The sequence below is a fragment of the Octopus bimaculoides genome, chromosome 20 (assembly GCF_001194135.2).
Source record: "Octopus bimaculoides isolate UCB-OBI-ISO-001 chromosome 20, ASM119413v2, whole genome shotgun sequence".
NCBI lineage: Eukaryota > Metazoa > Mollusca > Cephalopoda > Octopoda > Octopodidae > Octopus > Octopus bimaculoides.
In genome coordinates this window covers 532,276-553,235 of record NC_069000.1, presented here as the reverse complement: position 1 = coordinate 553,235, position 20,960 = coordinate 532,276, and the positions used below count along the sequence as shown (strand labels likewise).

Sequence of the window (20,960 nt, the reverse complement as noted above, 5' to 3'; positions counted from 1 at the left end):
CTTCCTGGGCCTACCTCTTCCACGGGTTCCCTCAACTGTTAGGGTGTGGCACTTTTTCACACAGCTATCCTCATCCATTCTCACCACATGTCCATACCAGCGCAATCGTCTCTCTTGCACACCACAACTAATGCTTCTTATGTTCAGCTTTTCTCTCAAGATACTTACACTCTGACGGGTATTCACATTGACATTACACATCCAACGGAGCATACTGGCTTCATTCCTTGCGAGCTTACGCATGTCCTCAGCAGTCACAACCCATGTTTCACTGCCATGTAGCATGGTTGTGAGTACACATGCGTCATACAGTCTGCCTTTTACTCTGAATTAAAAGAGGTTTTTCAAGAGCAGAATTATGAGGGAGAGACACAAGAGAATAGCAAGTGTCAGCCATTTCAACTGTGGCCAAGCTGGAGTTCCATCTTTTTTTACTCGATTACATTGACCTCCAATACCCATTCTATCGATCTCTATCAACTTATTGGAGTTATGTCCCTTTTAAAAAGTTAACCGCAGAGTTTTCTTCCTCTACTTGTTTCAGATTCTGAACAGTGGCCATGCTGGAGTACAACCTTCAAGCATTTTGATTGATCATATTGATCCCCATTACTTAATTTATTGATTTTCGTTTATCAAATGACTAAGTTAATTTTTTGAAGTACAGAGTCACAACTTGATGCTCTGAAACAAAGAACAATAAAATTAGCCATTTATTTAATTGGACACCAGCTGTGATATTAAAACAGGACTTACCAAATAGCAAGACAAAATTTTATGAACTTTGGCTAAAATTAAATTATTGATGTATTCATTATCCTGTCTTTTACAGCATTTGTAGGTGACCGAGCTTCACCTGACCTTACCAAAACGTGGGAAAACATTATGAAATCAGGACTTAACAGATATTTCTCAAAGAAAAATCTTTTGTATGAAACCAATGTTGACTCATTTGATTAAAAAAAGAAGCTAAACAATTTTTTATTACAATTTTAACAACAAAGTTATATTTTTCAAATAAATCTCAAACTGAATATTATAATTCTTTCAAAGAAAAAAATTTAAGTTTAAATAAAAAATAATTTTTCACTTTAAGAATAAAAATCACATCGAAAATTCATCTGAAAGAGGTTTATTTTCTTTATTTCTATTGTTAGCTAAATTTTATATTATAATGGAACTATATTTCTACAGTATATATTTGCAATTTTCTGAAAGAAACACACACTTCATTATTTTGGCTCTGAAGAAGCTACAAGATGTTGCACAAGCACCCAACTCTTACAACAAACAACTGTAAGCTAATGAAATTGATTGTATAATTCCTGTTACTTTGTCATTCAATAAGTAATAAATAAGCAGTTTTATAAGAAATATACAGTGTAAAAAAACTTACTTCAAGTGCATAAGTAACTGGTTTCTTTTTCCCCATCTGATAGGCAACAGTTGTTAATAGTCCATGTTTTGATTCCACAGGCTGGAATGGAAAGGAGAGATAAAATGGTTTTTACATGAGAGAGAAATCCATTGTTTAAAACGATTCTGTGTAAACAAAGGACAATATTATTCCAACTGCATCCCAACAAAAATTCTAAAGCATTCCAACACTGGCACAGATCCATTAAAAATGATCCGTGGGCCTTTGGAATACTCAACCAGTTAGACATTAGTTCAATAATTGGTGGCAATTCAGTTGATCAAACAAATGGACACAAGTATGGTGTTGTTGATGAAAGAGTCTGACATCTGCTAAAATATCCAAGTGGCAGATGACTGCAGAAAGAGGAAGACATGGGAAGAAGAGGGGACGAGTATCAAAGCTCTTACTTTCACTGTTGAAGATGGAAAACATACAAGAACCCAACATATAATGTGTGTGTGTGTCAGTGTGTTGGCATTAATATAAACAAGTTGTAAAATGGTGCATTTAGTGAAATATTCCTTCAGACCAGTGATTCTCAAAGTGGGCAGTATTGACCCCCTTGGGAGTGGTGGAAAAGTGGGGTGATGATGGGGTACTGATTCCTGTAAAAATTGGGGCAATAATGGGATTGCAATTCATGTAAAAACAACAAAATAATGGGTTTATTAGGTTAAGTTTTATTTGTGAAATACATTGCTTTGAATTTGCTGTAGAATGAGGTCTATGTCTGTGATGGTCAGTTGGGGTGGGGGCAGTAGGTATGTGGCCAGGGTGTCAAGGGGTGGGGGCAGCCCGAAAAAGTTTGGGAACCACTGCTTTAGACCATAAAAAGGTAAAAGAAAAAATCTCACCATCTGATAAATAGAAATTGAGAAGTATCAGAACGGAATAGGAATTGGGGTCAACATGACTGAGCTAAACCCTACAAAGCAATGTCCCAGCTTGGCCACAGTCCAATGACTGGAACCATTAAATTTAATTAAAAAGAGATTAACACAATAATAGTAACTGAAGAAATCATGGCACCTGTGAACCTGTATTGTAGAGCAGAAAGCAACCAGTTCCGTATCTGAAAGGAAATGGAAAGAAAAATTTAAGAACAATGTGAACATCATCTTCACTTAGAAGATAAGGTTAAAAATGGGAATTGGGAAGAATTTGTGGCAGAACTGGAATATTCTTCCTCATTTAACAACAAGTGTTTCAGATAAAAAAAAAAAAAATTCAGGTAAAAACAGAAAGTGTAAACATACGTGTTTTTAGCATCTCCCTGTTTAAAGCACATTTGACCAACAAGGGCTGCCTGCTGGTCTCCCAAGATCTGTGGAATGCAAACAAAACATAAATTTCAAGACAACGAGTTTATTGCAGACAGTGCTTGGCAGCAGAAAAGGCTAAAAAAGGGGACAGAAAGGAGACATAGAAGTCAAAGAGAGAAAGAAAACAGTAATGGAAGCAAAAAAAAAAAAAAATACATGTAGAGGGGACAGAAATAGAGAAAAGGGAAGATTAAAAGAGCCATGATGAGGAAAAGGGTGGGTAGGCATGTCAGGATGGTGTTGGGGAATTTGGGGAAGCATAGAACTTTTGAAGGATGTAGTTCCTGCCAACTTTGATGCAAATCGGTAGTTCCATGCTTTGACAAATGGAGTATGAGAAATGGTTTTGAGATTTTAGAAGCCTGTCTCTGTAGAGATATTGAATTTCAAGAAAAGGTGGCCAAAGTTATTGTTAGAAAGACAGAAGGTAACCTCAGATTCTACTGAATAAGTTGTTAGATGTTGAAACTTTAGCGTGTTAATGCCAAGAGAAGCAATCACTGAAGAGGATGGTAAGTGACTGACAGAAGGTATTCATTTGGTTGCATATCTCTGCACAGCAGATCAATATTCTGGATAAGATGGTGGAGTTTCAGACTAGAAATACAAACTGTGTGCACATACCATAGCCATCCATCTACAGCTTTAAATGTTTGGACAATGATGGACAGCAACAGTGTTTAGCAAGATTTTTTTTATTTCTATTTTTTAAGACTGGATACACCCCTGCTTAATGGTGACCACATGAAGTGAGCTTATTTGTTAAGCCCTCAATCCAAGACAGACAGAAGTAGTGAGTGATTGAAGTAATCACAATAATGTATCTGGAAGAGAGGAATAATGCAGAGTTATATAGCAAGAGTCGAACTCAGGACCTTGAAGTCTGTTGGACACAACACACACACACTTCAGAGTAAAGGCAGATATGTTCAAAGCAAGAGCAGTAATGTTCTTACCCCAGATATTGGTATGTCTTTTAATGGACCATCGTTGATATAACCGAATATTTCAGAGGAAGAATGGATCTCTGGCAGGATTGACATTGGAATATCAAAGAAACTGAAAATAGAGAATGGAACTTGTGACATTTGGAAACAGCTTCATGGTGAACACGTGGTTATAATAAAACTGCTACAACAACAACAACAACAATGGTTAGAACGACACGGTGCCAGTGGAAGAAGTAATGATGATGTGCCTTAGGCTCCTTCGATTCCATTTAGAAACACACACAAACACACGTGAAGTGACAAACTGCACGGAACTGATGCAAGCAAACTAGAAATGGCCTTACCTGCAGAGTTTTTCGTCCCAGCGAAGGGCATGTATGTTCATCAACATTGTTCGGCTGGCATTGGTGACGTCCGTCAAGTGTTTCCCATCTTTCACTCCTCCGGTCAGGTTCTGGGGTTAACAACAAATACTCTATACTCAGTTGATACTCCACTCTCTCTCTTTTGCATTAAAGACAGAAGGAAGAAGAAAGAAGAAAGGCAAAGAAAGAGCAGAAAGAAAGAAAGAAGTAAAAAGAAATACAGAACAAGACAACAACAACAACACTAATTCACCAACTCAAACAAAGAAGAATACAGTAAACAAAAATTAGAAATTCAAGCTCTTGTCTGATGGTTTTTGAATTACAAAAGTCCATTATCTTAAACTCTGCTGTTATCACACAAATGAACAAGGGTGTCTCCCCAAGGTCATTTCACCTACTAGAAATAACAGCCAAATAACAGTCTTCCTCAAATTACACCCATCTTAAAAAGACAATGACATGTAGGATAATCCAATCAGGAGTGGACTATTCTTAGATGGGATGGCCATGCTTGGAATGTCTGATCAAAGGTCTGCTCAGTCAGAGCTGACTTTGGACTAAAGAACAACATTCACACACATGTATATATACATGTGTGGTTGCATACATGCACACAGTCTCACATCTGCTGACCCCAGCCTTTGAAAGAACTCTTTTCGTGCATTCTCACTCACCCTCCACTGAGTGCAGTTGAGTTTTGTAATTAATTTTGCTTCCCGAAATGAACTTTTTTCTTTCAAATGAGCATCAATTAAAGAAATACGTAAGAAACAAGAATAAAAAAGAAAACCAATAAAAGTAGAGTTCCTCACCCAAAGCAACCAAGAATCAACTGTGCCAAAGAGACATCGTTTTTCTTTGAGAGCAGCTTTAACTTCTGGAACATTGTCAAGCAACCATCGGATTTTGAGAGCACTGAAGTACGTTGTAACAGGCAGACCACACTGAGGCTGGAACAAATAGGGAATCAGTGAGAAAAAGAGGGTTGTAGGGAGCTGCTGTAGAAGCAAGGTACCACAGAATACTGAGGTTAGAATGGATGGCTATGGGCAGGGACCATGGAATTCTGAGATTACAGGGAGACTAGATGAGGAAGGTATGAGACGACTCCAAAACTGATAATTCTAACTGGAAAAGTAATATTTTAGTTTGGTGGTTGAACGTGGAAGCACAGGATTAGGCAGCTAAGTTGTTAACCCCACAGCCACACGAACAGACGATAACCGATTCCACATCAGAATCGAAAGAAGAACCGAGCTGACTCACCCTTAAGACATCTTTGTCATTGTCTGGGATGTTTGCTAATAATTTGTTCACCGTAGCAGATGTCCTCATATCCAGCCAGACTAGAAAACAAACAAGAAAAGAAAAAAGAAACAAGAATAAGCTTTCACACTTTGGCACAGAACCACACAATTAGAGGGGGTGGGGGGCAAGTGAATTGAGAACCAATATATTACTGGTATCCGGGTGGATTAAGGGTGATGAACTGGCAGAGTCACAAGAGTATTGGATGGAATGTCTTGCAGATTTTGTTTCAGTTCTCTGAGTTCTAAGCAGAAATCCTAGTAACTCAACAACTGTCTTTCAGCCTTCAGTAGTGAGAGTCGTGGCAGGAGTGGGGGAGTCAATCAATAAACAGTTCAGGGTAGTAAAATGGTGGAACTGACTGGAGGGATTTGTTCAAGCTCCTTGCTCTCTGAATCCAGATTATGTCCCTATTGCTAGCCCTGTTTCTAAGCCAAGTCCTTAGGGACCCAAGCTAATTATGGCAGGGCTTCAGTATTTCAATGTCAGTCAGAGTTGTGGGACAACTGGAGCCACATGCCAGTCACATAAATAAAATCAAGGGAACTTGCTTTAAATGTTAGAGGGGTGGGTAGGGAAAGGGGGAAAGATTTCATGACATTGAGTTATCTTCTGAGTTCAAATCCCAATGAAAACAGTTTTACCTTTTATTTTTCTAGGGATGAAAAATTAATCCCAGAATGTCAGGTCAGAGGAAAGAACCCCCCACCCACCAAGAAAGAAAAAAAAGCAACCTTGTTTAAGAGTGATAAATGCAATTTCTTCTTTCCTAATCCTTGTTTTAGGAGGGGCAGCAATGTACCCCCAACTGGTGTAGCATTTCAGGGATTGTTTGAAGTCTTGTTGTGGGACAGGCACCTGGACAGTGCTACTGATTCTGTGCGTGAGAGAAAGAGAGAGAGATAGCAGAACTGAGCCCCAGTACTTGACTGGTACTTTTATAAACTCAAATCATGCTTAAAGGCAAAGGTGACCTTGGTAAGATTTGAATTCAGCTGGGACAAAATCCTACAATACAGTTGTCCAATGCTCTAATTAATCTGTTAACTGTTTGCATTTGATAAATGCAATTACAGAGCTTAAAAAGTTTAAATGAAAAGATAATTAACACAGGTGTAATACCAATCAACAAAAGAGCAAAATTGGAAAAGTGTGAGGTGAACGTACCAATGGCATTGAAGAGAGGTTTACCAGTCAACTTGTCCCAGAGAATGGTTGTTTCTCGTTGATTCGTAATGCCAATTGCTGAAAGAAAATATAAAGTTTATTGAATCCATCTTTGTACCATATTTCTGTTCAATTACATTATTTTTGTTCCAATTAAGTTTTAAAATAATGAAGAATTTTAGTCAATATTGAATTTGCGATTGGAACATATTTCCATGAGAATAGGATGGAAGGTTTTAATTTCCAACACTCTAAAGCAGGAATCTATGTCTCTATACAACTAGGGACCAACTTCAGGTGGTGGGTTGGCATTAAAATAGTTCCAAACATGCTCTACCATAATTTTGGACTTCAAAAAAAAAAAAATTTAATTCAGCAAAAACAAATATTTGGTAGCAGAAATGTTGTTGCTGCTTTAGTTGAGGTTACTTGGTGAAGCCAGGAATATGTTGTTCCAACTGTTCTGAGTAATTACTTCATTAATTATGATAACATATTGTGGAAGCCTCCTCATCAGGGTTTCCAAACCAGAGATGCCAGCACCTGTTGAGGGGAGGGAGAAGTGTGTGTGTGTGTGGCTGGGTGTCTCCTCATCTTGTGTTGGTTGTAAATGAGCATCACTGTCATACATGCAGTGTTTGTTCCCAGGCTTGCATGAAAAACTATGTCTTGCCACGGGGAAATAGGGGAGGGTTGGTGACTGCAAAGGTATCCAGCCAGAAGCAGTTTGCCTCAATATAATGTGTCTCGTACAAAGATGGAAAAATTAGAGAGTTAATAATAATAATTTCTACTCTAGGTACAGGGCCTGGAATTTGTGGGAAGGGTGTGGCCGATTACATTGACCCCAGTGTTTCACTGGGACATAATTTATCGACCTTGAAAGGATGAAAGGCAAAGTCGACCTCGGCAGAATTTGAACACAAAACATAGCGGCAGACGAAACACAGCTAAGCATTTCCCCTAGCATGCCAACAACTCTGCCATAATAATAATAATAATAATAATAATAATAATAATAATAATAATAAATAGGGAAGTATAAACTTTATTACTTCATTGAAATCATTCTTCAGAATAAAATTAACTTGATCTGTTAATCTCACTTTATAATTCCACAGATGATGATGATGATGATGATGATGATCAGTACTGTACGTGGTTCAACTTTTTTAAAAACTTAATTATTAGAAAACTGATTTTTCTGTCTTCAAATGTGAAATTACTTTTGTAATTTCTTAGGGGAAGAGTGAAAACCCCCTGCTTTACACGATAGGTAAGGTCAATCAACTTGCCAAAAGGAACAGCTAAATCTCTCTTGGCTTACATCCTAGCATCGTAACTGAACCAATATGGAAGCCTCTACAGGGTCAGTTGACCTGCTAGAAATAGAAGCTGAATCTTCCTCAAATCATATTGCCATATAGATGTTGGTATACCAACAGAAGGAATGGTCGTAGCAGAAATGCTTTTTTTTTTGGGGGTTGTTTACTTTATGTGAATTGATTCTGATGCTTATTTTGCCCAAGGTCAAGCCTGATTGAGCATACCTCATAATCCAAGACCTTATCTTTTTTTTCTATATTTAGGACTGCATTCTCCACTGTGTTCTTGATTTTTAAACATAGTAAGATGAGATTCAAGGGAATTTGGTTGGTGTTTCTAGCAGGTTGAGTGACTACCTAGAGTCTGCCTTGCTCGTTCATCCCCCCTCCCTTACATATATCATGTAGGTGTGGATATGCTTATTAAAAAAAAAAGAAACTGTTACAAAGCCTGTCTACACATTGCCTGCCTGATGGGTGTCGATGCTGCTGCAGGTGAATGGAGTTCAATTCATCCAACAGAAGCAGGACTGACAGATCAGGTTCAGCAAAACAAGTAGCACAAATTTTCTTTTTTTAAAGTAGCAGATTCTGTTAGAACTTAGTACAAATTATGAAAATTTGCTTTTGATAAATAATCCTTTGACACACACTAATAATAATAATAATAATAATAAAGAGAATATGGAGACTTGTACATCTGTAAAATTAATTCTATTTATATACAGTATATTATGCTGTATCATCATCGTTTACCATCCGTTTTCCATGCTGGCATGGGTTGGACGGTTCGACTGGGGTCTGGGAAGCCAGGAGGCTGCACCAGGCTCCAATCTGATCTGGCAGAGTTTCTACAGCTGGATGCCCTTCCTATCGCCAACCACTCTGACAGTGTAGTGGGTGCTTTTTACATGCCACCGGCACAGGGGCCAGAGGAGCTGGCATTGACCATGATTGGATGGGGCTTTTTATGTGCCACCCGCATGGAAGCCAATCATAGCGGCACTGGCATCGGCCACGTTTGCATGGCGCTTTTTACGTGCCACTGGCACAGGGGTTACAAGTTGAAAGGACGTTTTTGGCATTCTGCATTCTATATGAATGAACTGGATTATGATGGACAAGTAATCTTTTAATGGTGATTAACCAGTTGGCAGCAATTTTTCGTGAAGTATAAAATTTTGTTGAATTGTGTAGCAAGGTGTTCAAAAAAGAAAAGAGATAAAGTATGTACATAAGCTCTCCCTCTCCCTCGTTCAGTCTTCTCTCTATATATATAGTTGCCAGACAAGTTAAATGTGATAGCTTCTATATACAGATTTGCTAAACCAGCCAAGCATCACTCTCAATGAAATCCCCAAGACATTTTTAAATAGAAACCAAAGGTTTTTAAGTCTTAAACATCTCAGAGTGGTTGCCAAGGCTGGTCTGCATCTAAAATAGGGAGCTCTCAGTATTTTCTTGTTGTTGTTAAGGGTTTTCCAAACTCTTCTTCACCCTGGAGCCATTCATTAATGAATTTAGTTAATGTGAAGAAAGAATCAGGAGACCAACCTCCAGGAGTGCCAGATGTTCAAAGCCCCTGTCTATAGCACAACCATGTTTGAGACAACTGGGAAGTCTGTTATAATAAATGCAGAGAGATGCCAGTGCTGAGGTCTGTCATAGTTTGTCTTTCAGCACTGACAGCCTGTGTCACCACTCTGACATGGGTTAGTTTTAGTGCAGTTGGGCTCCCTCACCCTTTTAAACAGGGACCAGTTTAGCTGCAGGCAACCTGGCTTTGACATGGTCAGTGCAGTTCCATACCAAATATCTCAGTTGTTTGTTGATCCGTCTTATATGTGAAATGCAATCAGAAAATTACTCCTGCCAACAAAGAAACATCTATATTGACATGACCTACTAGAAGTAGCAGTGAAATCTCCCTAAAACCACACTCTGTAAGCTTTAAAAAATAATTTAGTTCCAGATACACTAGGTCTGCCAAAAAATAAAAATAAGGCAGGATAGTTATGGTTGGAAAGCCTTTAATTATAACTGCCAGATCAGGACTTCTGCTATTGTTTTAGACTCCCTCAACATAAGTGATCAAGATAATAATGACTTTGATTGCAAAATCTTTAATAATTAATTATATTTCAAATGAGAGACGGAACAACATTAAAGGGAAAAGTCAAATCCTTCACACCCACACCCAGGCACATCTCTATCAATTAAGCCCTCAAACGAAGAAATTAATTCCAAGTGCTTACCTTTTAAATCAGCAACATTTATATTCAAGGCTTTCAGGTTTTCAACTGCTTTAGACAAACATGTAATTACAGACTGCAATATTTCAGTGGGACTCTGCTCCACCCAGCTGCAAAAACAGGGAGAGCAACTAGTAAGGGAGGAAATGCTATCTTCATGTATATACATGCATGTGTGTTTGTGTGTGTGTGCACATAGAAAGAAAAAGAGAGTAATGTAAAAGTTGTAAACTAGGATTAAAACGTATATTTTATAATGGGCAAATATTATCTGATATAGAACTCAATACATTGGGTTGAGTGCCCAGATTTAAGCTTATTGTATCAAAAGTTGACTGTCTACTCTGAGTTTTGCCCCAGGATGGGGTTTTTAGGACAGCTGTGAACAACATAACCCGAGTTGAAACTCATGTCAACTTTTGATATAAAACAGGATAACAGAGAGATGGGGGCAGGGAGGGGTTCTGGTGGTCAGTAAGGAAACTAGGTGTCGAGGAATGGCTTGTAAGAGTTATGTACAGAGATGCCATAAGATTCAGCAAGGAATCTGACGTGCAGGTGGAGCCCCTCAGAGCTCCATTCTCAGTTCTCTGGGACCAAGACTGGTTCTCTGTGAGAGCTGAATATCCTTGACTTGGTTCTCACAGCTGAATCTGTCAAAGAATTAGAGATGAATTTCCTAGAGTGGAAGCAAAACCTAACACTGAAAAGGTCTTAAAGTAAATCTGGCAAAGACAAAGGTTTAGTTGCAAGGTAGAGGACAGGCCCCTGGGTATGAGCTATTGTAGATATACAGAAAAGGAGCAGGGAGAAATTCTATAGGGTGTACCCAATGTAAGCCCAAAGGATTGAGTTTGCTGGTCACAAATGCACAGGCAGGTTTAGCAGTAAAAGAATCCATGAAATTAATTTCTTTCAAATGGTTACAAGAATCCCTCGTAGCCGAAAGCTTTTGATACCTTGGTAATCAAATTAGTAGTGGAGGCAGGCATTCCGAAAGCATAGTAGGAAATTCAGGGAGCCATTAGCAGCACCAGTGATGCACAGCTCCCAACATGATGACAATCGACAGTGCCAGTTCAGCCTCACCATTTCATATTGGTCAGAGACACCCCACCCTCTGTGGGACAAAACATTGTTGTAGGTTGACAGCGGAAAAGATTTGTGGCAACAGAAGTCGAAAGAAGAGAGAAGTTAAGATTAGATCTAAGGAGTTAAGAGGTCTTAAAATATATCATAATGTTGGATGTAGGACAGCTCACATAACAGACCATAAGTGACACTTCAAGACATGATAACACATTAGAGAGAGAGGCATTCAAGATGATAACAAGCAGCACGTGTGTGTGTGCACTCCAATATACACACCAGTAACCGTCTTCAGAAATGGGTCAAGGTGAGAGTCTCAATATATATTTACTCAATCATGGCTGATTGGCAGCCAAAACAACGACTAACACAGTAAATGAAAAAAAGAGAAGAATAGTCTGAAAAGAGAGGACTCACAACTGGAAGGCGCCTGACCCTCGGCCAGTCCAAGCAAGGATGGCCTCTGGTCAAACAACAACAAACTTTCTCAATACAAAAGGCCACCAGAACACCCGAGGCTCCACATGTGTAGTCACCCCGAAACACATCTACCACCACCACACTTTCCTTTACACACACACACACACACACAACATAATTAGACATGAAACTGGAGTGTGCACCAGGGAACATGTACTCCTAGTTCATTTTATCCATTTCTGTTCAGACTGTTATAAACAACCACGAAATGTTGTTTCCCTAGAATTACACCCTAAGGAATTAAAAGAAAAAAAAAGGACGCATTGGACAGTATAGTCCTAGATGTACATAATGATAGTTATGGCTACAGTTGGAGTGTCTTTGATTATGTCATATATCGGTGGTGGTTTTTTGGAGTTGACGTAGGGCTAAATAAGCACCACTTAACATGCTGTGGATTACTCAACCAGAACTGACCAACAGCTAAAACAACCAGAACTCTCAAAGATATAATCAATCACAATTGATCAGCAGTAACAACAGCAATATCCAATATTAATGGCGTGTGTATGTGCATACATAGATGCATAAATAGCCATATCGGTGCATAACTAGCTGAGGAAGAGGAGGAGGAGGGCTTTAACAGTTTCCAACCTCCTACAACTCCATGCAAATGTTTGATTAAGTGTTTTCATTTTCTAATTCATGAGGTGATCACAGAACAATGACAATCCAAACAAACAGAGCTTTCTACTATAGTTGGTATGTTCCAGTCAGCCTGTGGCCATGCTGGGGCACCACCTGGAAGGGTTTAGTGGAACAAATTAACCCTAGTAATTATTTTTTTTTTCAATCTGGTACCTATTCTATTGGCCTTTCTCACTGAACTGCTAAGTTTTGGGGACATAAACCAACACAAGTGACAGTGTTTCTGTCTACCAAATTTCCTCACCAGGCATTTGCTGACCTGGGGCTAAAGTAGGGAACACTTGTCCAAGGCCCACAAGGGACTCAACATGGTTGCGAATGGAGTTTGTTAACCACACAGATGTTTCTAGGTGTGTGGAAGGGGAGCAGACGCTGCTTTGTCTGTTTCAAACCGTCCAACCCATGCCAACATGGAAAAGAGGATATCAAATGATATGTGTGTGTGTGTGTGTATGTTTTTGTGCCTCACTGCATGACAAATGCTGTTGGTTTGTTTATGTCCCTGTATCTTCGCAGTTCACCACAAAGAGAGTAATAAAACAAGGAGCAGACTTGAAAAGCTAAGCATTGGGGTCGATTTGATTAAAACCCTTTCGTTACTAATGCTCCCCCCAACAACTGAAACCACCCCCACACACACATTATATATATATGTATGTATTATTTATGAATACAATGTCGGAGAACTGGTGTTTATGACAAAGCACAACAATGTGTGTTGGTGCCTTCATTTTCTACTCTCTCTCTCCCCCCTTTCCTGTTCTGTCGTATACAGACACACATGCGTCTGTGCGTCCATGTGTGTGTATATGCCTTGCCTCACATGCATCATACACACATGCACATGTACCTATATACATAAGTTATATGCCTATATAAGGAAATCAATCCATGCATATACATATATACACACACACATACATACATACTACTGGCTGATAAATTTATTGATTTATTGATCGAGTAGAGGACAGCCTTGCTGTACTGCTACTCCATAACACTAAGTGTGGGGTAAGAACTCGAGTGAGTGTTCACTTCACTCTAATACTCTTCCACTCAATCACAACACTGAATTGAGAAGAGCTCGAAACGGTTGATTCACCTGCTAGAAATAGCAGCTAAACTTCCTTAAATCATGTTCCCAACATCTTTAAAAAACGAATACATTAGCTAATTATATGCTTAAAGAACCTTTAAAAGAACAGTATAGGATAGGGTGGTCATGGCTGGAATGCTTCTGGTTACAGATCTGCTCAATAGGATTGACCTAGGGTTAAATTACCACCACCACTACTAATAGGCTGCTTGGATCTGTGGATTAGGGATGAGGGGTGGGTGGAGTGATAGAACACAGAAAATATGAATATGTGGGTACAATAGGTTCCTTCCTTCCTCTCTCTCACACACATATATATATATAATGTGGTGGGGGTCTGTTGTGGCTGAGCAAAGACCTCACCGAAAAGTTCTGAGTTCAATTACCATTGAAGTGTTATTTAAAGAGCAGCAGGGGGACACCTACGGGGCCTAAGTGGAGCCAGCTCCCTTCGAGTGTCAGGAACTAACAAGACAGAAACACTGGTTTGACAGGAGTCATTCCTCTGAAGATTTCTCCTGCTGTTCACTTGCCCCACAATGAACTTCCACTCATCGTGTGTGTGTGTGTGTGTGTTTTTCCACAAACACTTCTTTGAAAATCTCTGAGCTGTTGTTATCTTGCAACAGCTGATTTAGTGCCATTAAAGACGTGTGGAATAAGAGATCCCTGGTTTGAAAAAAACAAGTAATGGTTAACAACAAGAAGGGGCATCCATCTGTAAAACAGGGCCTCAACATATTCATGCAAGAATGGAAAAATGGGTGGAAAAAACGAATTATAAAAGTGGGGAATTTATATGAAAGAAAATAATTAGCACAGCACTTTACGACACACACACACGGAAAATGTCCCACTTAATATAATACAACCATAGACTGCCATGATCTCATTTCAGTTGGTTACATGAAAAAAAGAATTCAAGTTATTTTTACTGAAATTGTCAATAAAAAAAGAAAAAGCCGTCCCATTGCATTTGGTTGGGAGGAAATAAAAGACAAAGAAAGGGGTGTGTTGAAGAAAAGAAAGAAAGAAAGGAAAGACAAGTGAAAAGAAATGGGTTTTTTTTGTTTTTTTTTTGTTTATTTGGCTGAACTGATTAAGGGGCAAAAGTACAAAGTACAGAAGAATGTTTTGGAAGATAATAAACAGGGAAATGTAAAATGTTTCATAAAAACGGTTTTGTTGATTCAGTTCAGAAATTCCAAAGAATAAAGGGAACTGAGATGATGTGAAGTTCATGCCTTTCCCCATAAAATAAACAGATTTGTTGTCAGTTTCATCTACTTCCTGTTATTTCCCCCATGAAAATTATGATGAGATACACAAGCCAATGGGGGAGCATGTATATAGACACTCAACTGGTTAGAAATAGTAGCCAAATGGCCCTCAAATAGCGCTCTACTGTCTTAAAAACAGAAAATGATATATATAGAATAATGTCGTCTTAAATACACTTATGTTTAGTTAACTCTTATCGCCAGCAGATCAATACCAGTAATATATGAAGGATGGGGATGGGGGGGGAGGCTCATCCTCCTTCCTCCACACCTTGTCCCCCCCCCGTGAAGCAACAGGCTGGACAAATTGGGACATAACCGTTTCTAAAGACCATGATTTTGCTGTCAACATTTCTGTGAATGGCAGAACTGCAAGATAAGAAGAGGAGGAGGAAGAGAAAGAAGGAGACGAAGTGGACCCTGCAGCCATAAAGCCTTTGTTGATACCTTAATCCAGCTGCTCTGGATTTAGGGTCAGCAGGTGCAAAAAAGCACAAAGAAGAGGAAGGGAACTGCAACATGGCTAAAATTGTTCATTGAAGAGTAGAACAGGGCTGTACGCTGACCCCAACTGTGAGAACCCATCCAACCATGGCCATCATGCAAAGTTAACATAAAATAATGAATATGATTATATATAATCATCCTTGTCCACTTTTCCATTGTTGCAGGGGTCAGACAGATCCCTTCCTGGCACCAATCCTTACCCATTTCCAAGCCAGGGGATATTGCCCCAGACATGGTGTTTTATAATTTTTTTTTGAAGTAACAAAAGAGATCACTTTTAAGGTGACTTTTACAACAGTCAGGTGATATCAAGATAAGGAGACAAACAGACAGACACACACACACACATAACAGCATCATTCAGTTTCTATCCACCGAACCCACTCATAAGACTTTAGTCAGCCTGGGACTAAAAGACCAAGGTGCCACAAAGTGGGACGGAATCTGGAACCAACACCAGAGTTTATGAAGCATTAATTAAACATTAAAACCTGTTTGTTCGTGAGTATGTGTGTGTGTGTGTGTGTGCAGACAGATATTAGACATAAAACAAGTGGAAAAGACAAAAGGAAGAGAAAGATAACGAAAGCCAAAAGTACGAAGACGGGAGAGACGACCTGTTTGTAAAGAACAAGTTATGTGGCTGTACGTTGCTTTGGTTAGAAGCACACAGCATAACGATTAAATATTTATTGGGAAAGTGAAGAGGTTCAATCACTGTTGTTATGGATTTGTTTTAACCGTCTGCTGGCAGAGATTTAGTTTCTTTTTAGACATGAAATAAACATTTTGGGTTTTAATATTTTAAAAGGAATCCTTGCTTGGAAACAGGTGACAGGTGACAATAGGAATGGCGTCTGGTTTTAGAAAATCTGCCTCGAAAACTTCCATCTGAGCCATGAAAGCATGGAAACCTCGACATCACAATAATGATGACGATGACGATATTAAGGCCTAAGCTGTACAACAATAACAAACACACAAGAATCAGTTTTTGTGGCTGACGGATTAGGATTATGGTTTGCCTTTCATTTAGAAATAAAGGTCCCTAGTTCGAATCCAGTCTGGTACCATTTACACATACTGGTAACGAGCAAACCAATGGAAGCATAGTGTAGATATAAAACATTTATAAAATCTCCATTGATTTGTCTGTGAAGAAGGGACCAACAGAGGACATTTACGATGGTTTTTTTATAGCTTATCTGAGAGGATTAAGAATTTAATAAAGAAAGAAAGGAGTCGTTTGCTCTTACCCTTCTTTAGGGTAAATCAACTTGACGTCCACTTGATGATATGTTATCAACTCTCCGGTTTTACTTGCAAAGATCTGCCAAGAGAAAACAAAATGAGGCAAGAATTAAAGTCTTGTTAATAGAAAGCAAAGTATTAAAACATTACAGCCATTACAGACACACCAACCACCACCACCACTACACAAGTGACAACCATTACCACAAGAAATGAAGAGAGATTTATGAAACAAATTCTGTAATGACAGTTGTCTTCCTTGAAAATCTCAAATTGTTATTTCTTTGTTCACAAATCATTGAAGTTACAAAGCCATTGACACTGGGTGAAATAATTTTAAAAAAACCCATTTATTAAAAAAAAAAAACTGGTAAGGGTTAGTAAATAGGAAGGGCATCCAACTGTAAAACAATGCCTCAATAGCACATTCCTCTAACCCCTGCTTGTACAGAACATTCCTCTAACCCCTGCTTGTACAGAAAAGCAGACATTCAAATGAAAAGATATAACATGGAGATGGTCAGTAGTAGCTATGTCTAGCGATGGACCGACTTTGTGTCAATAAATCTGATTGACTAAAAGTGCCAGACAGACTGTAAAGCTCTTCAATATACACATTTCTACCATTTATTACCTGCAGCATTGTGCCAGAATCGCTGGGACTGCAACTGATTGCCCACAACTCAGAGAACTTCATATCACCATTCAGTTAAGATCACAACAGTATAAGACAACTTTTGCAGAGCAGCTTTCAGAGGGTTAAGGAGAGTTCTACGGCTGCCTGGACACCCTACCCCCAAAAATATGCCAGCATCAAACATTGTCTACCTCCATCGGAATGTCTGGTTGAATAGGCATCTTCTACAGTTGTAACTAAAAGACATACGTAGACTGAACTACAGTGGGGCCCCTAGCGGGTTTAGGTAACTCTGGGGAGGGGTCCTGCTCTGAGACAAATGTCACTTTTGTGGTAACAAGGTTTATGGTTGAGTTACAAATATGTTGACGAGAATTGTTTAATGCTGCCTGAGTCGTAGAGAAAGACCACCCACGGGGAGATCGAAATGTAATTCGAGACAAGTTTGAAATATATCAACATGTTTTCTTCATTAGTAGACATAAAGGTAAATGCACATTGTTACATTGAGCAAGTATCAAGTTTGCATGATCTTGTCTAACTACAAACTATCCAGCAGATGTGACCATCTGTTCCCAGGATCGGTACTAAACGCCCGAAGAACTGTCACCCGTGCAAATACTGGTCACGCCCCATTATTGGTGTTTCTAAGGTCTACTTGTTTGATTGGCAGGTTCGAAATTATCAGTCCCTTTTAGAAAATGGTTCGGTTCTTATTTTCATACATTCAACAAAATCTTTTGTCTGACGTTTGCTTAAAAGTTTCAGAGATACTCCCCCCCCCCATTGGCTTTTCGAGTTATCTATTTTTATAGAAAATTTTATACACAGAGCAATTATATATATATATATACACACATACACACAAATGCGTGTTTGTAGCTATCTCTACATTTAATTTGACATGCTAGATATGTGTGGAACAATAAAAGAAGAGTAACAAACAAACATTCATTTGAGTTAAGAGCTAAATGAAAAAGGGTGGGACTTTTGTCGAGATATAAATCACAAGTTGTCAAATAGAAAATGAATCTATAAATACAGACACAAAGACAGCGTCTTCGGTTTTCCTTCATATTTTATGGTTGTAAACCACAAAAAGGAAAATACGAACAAGCAAAACATTTAATTATAAACATATAAGGTTTTCTGAACAAAGACGCATAATATAAAGTGTTCTTTATCGTTAAATATAAAATATGTAATTATATAAAATACATATTTAATTAAAAATATTGTTTCCGCCAATAAAGTAGTAAAGTCGACCAAATTGTTTTTGAAAGTTTAGAATAGAAGAATTCTGGTTTTGTCTCCCGTCCAACAATAATAATTCAGTGGAGACACTTGGAACAAGCAGTACTTCGATTTTTGTAACCTACATTATTTTATATAATTACATATTTTCATAAATTAACAAACAAACATAGCTGAAGCGATATCTTTCTTTTATAAAACAATAAATCAACGGTAGTCGTGTTTTATTTCCTGTCTGAGGTTGAGGACCATAAATATGAAGGGCTACCGTGCTAAGTGGTTACTAGGAAGGATAGAATTAATGAAATTAAACACCCTCTCCCTTAGTAATTGACTGGCATTTTATTTTTTATATCGTTTCTTCTGTTTCTTTCAGAAGTCAATAAAATAAAATACGAGTTAAGTACTGGTGCGATATATTGCCATTCTCGTAAAACATTCAAGAAGTGAATGAAAGACGAAGACGGAGGAAGGATGAAAGGAAAAATAATATAAAAAAGAGAAATTATTCTGAAGAAGCAAAACAGAAAATAACCCAGTTAAACCCAATGTAGACGCGTGTATAATCTATCTTTTTATCCATGCGAGTGTGTAGGATGAATAATTATTTACGTGGAAAATAAAATAAAACCCCAATTTAGTTTTTAAACAAAAAACCACGGAAATATAAAAGTTAAAAAAGATAAATTGAAATGAAAAATTGAGTGAGAAGCAACACCGGTTGGTAGGACAGGAAAGCTGTGAATAAAGGAGAAGAAGAAGAACTTACCAGAACACGAGTACTACTGGTTCCTTGGTCTATGGCCCCAATTAAGGGACCGTAAGAGGTGAGAGCCATGGGAGGGTTTGTATGGTCTTTTAATACAGAGAGAAGTGAGGGTTAAAACCTCTCTCTCTCCCACACAGAACCAGTTTATTTGCCTCAACACCGCACACACACACGGTGCTGACCTGGTGACCTTGGCTGTCACGTGATTTGCTCAAAACCGCGCACTTGCCTTTTTCTTTATTTATTTGTAATTCCCAATGATTATCTGGAGATCACGAGTTCACTCTCTCTATCAAACATTATTTATTTATAATTGTTGTTATTCTAATCACGAAAAAAAAAAAAAAAAACAGCTGGTGAGCTGACAGAATCGTTAGAGCAGCAGCGAAAACTGCTTTACTGCATTCGTTCGAATTTCTCGTCCTACCGACGTCCAAATACTAATGTACCCCACGAGGGATTGACTATCCTTCCTCACTCTTTAAAAGAAAATTACTAATCTTGTTCCTAAATCAGAAACCGTTATTTTAATCATGAATAAATATTTTCGTGAGGCATGTGACGCTCTGCTGGTCGTTTGTCGTCGACCCTAAATGATTTTTTATTCTCTGCTTTGTTTTTTAATATACTTTGCAATTTTGGTAACGAAGTAAACCAATTGAAAATAATCTGGGAACGAACCTTTTTTTTCCCTTTCTCTCCTCCTCAAAAATGACACACTCTCTCTTTTATTGTTTATTTTTATCATATTCGCAGCAACTCATTTATCGAGCCAGGGAGGAATCCTCTATGTGGTCATTCGACCTACTAAAAACAGCAGCCAAATCTCCCTCAAAATTAGATTAGGCATTCTAGACGTGAATGGAAATGTGATAGACGATAATGTAATTCTAGAGACGGAATGCTTCTGATCTCATACGTTTGCTCGGTGAAAATAGAACTCATTTTACTCAACTAATATGGGAGCATTTATGCAGCCGTTCGACCTGTTAGAAATAACAGCATAACCTTCCTCATGCTTCCGTAGTTTTCAAAAAGAGTGGTGGGGTAAAGTCACATTAGACAATGAAGTCCCTCATATAGACGAAACGGTCACGGCTGGAGAGGGTTTTCTCGATGAGATCTGACCTGGCCCTAAACAACAAATTGTATTTTTTTTTTTTACCTCCTCTATCTTTTTTCTTCAAAGACTAGGATATAATTTAATCTGTTCGAGATTTACTTTGCAGTCTTTTTGGGATCGATAAAATAAAGTCCCAAACAAATCCTTGGGATGATTTGGTCGCCTATATCTTCCCCTAAAATTTAGGACCTTCTCATATGTATATACTGTATTGGGAAAATTATTGCAAGCAATTAGCATTAAAATAGCTGAAATTTTGGTAAAAACACTCGAACTCGTAATCTTCGTGTCTGTCAGAGAATTCTTAGAAAAGTTTCGAAAGAAGTTAAAAGCAAATTTGGTGAAGGTGGAATTAAAGACTTTCTCTTTTTTGTTTTTAACAAAATCGTAAAATGTTGTTACTGTAAACCAGAGGTTCTCAAACCTTTTGGGCCATCGCTCCCTAATGGCCACATCATACACTCAGCACCCCACCCCTATTTTTATGAATAAATATTTTATATTTTACTAATTTATATATACTATGAATCATTTGATATTTAATATAATATTAGATAATTAGTATACAATACTATAATAATATTACGATAAATACATAGCGTCCCCCAATCCACTACCTTCCTTCCAATGCCTCCCTTTTCTCTGCTGCCCCCTTAGACACCAGCGCTCACTTGGACCCTCTCAACGCCCACCGGGGGGGGGGATGAGGCGGTA

At 38.4% G+C, this 20,960-nt stretch overlaps 1 protein-coding gene across 1 annotated transcript in view; it reads right to left on the bottom strand.

The window, feature by feature from the left end:
• The window catches only part of LOC106873255 (glycerol kinase), a 24,869-nt gene extending 5,531 nt beyond the window's left edge, over positions 1 to 19,338 (bottom strand). The window contains exons 1-11 of the mRNA XM_014920539.2: positions 19,124 to 19,338; positions 16,469 to 16,542; positions 10,116 to 10,222; positions 6,536 to 6,613; positions 5,327 to 5,406; positions 4,873 to 5,010; positions 4,037 to 4,146; positions 3,699 to 3,801; positions 2,677 to 2,744; positions 2,450 to 2,492; positions 1,397 to 1,477 (exon numbers count right to left, since the gene is read on the bottom strand). Coding sequence (XP_014776025.1) covers positions 1,397 to 1,477; positions 2,450 to 2,492; positions 2,677 to 2,744; positions 3,699 to 3,801; positions 4,037 to 4,146; positions 4,873 to 5,010; positions 5,327 to 5,406; positions 6,536 to 6,613; positions 10,116 to 10,222; positions 16,469 to 16,542; positions 19,124 to 19,192 — 951 coding nt within the window. The 5' untranslated portion in view covers positions 19,193 to 19,338. The remainder of the gene's footprint in view (positions 1 to 1,396; positions 1,478 to 2,449; positions 2,493 to 2,676; positions 2,745 to 3,698; positions 3,802 to 4,036; positions 4,147 to 4,872; positions 5,011 to 5,326; positions 5,407 to 6,535; positions 6,614 to 10,115; positions 10,223 to 16,468; positions 16,543 to 19,123) is intronic.
• Positions 19,339 to 20,960: the final 1,622 nt, after the last annotated feature.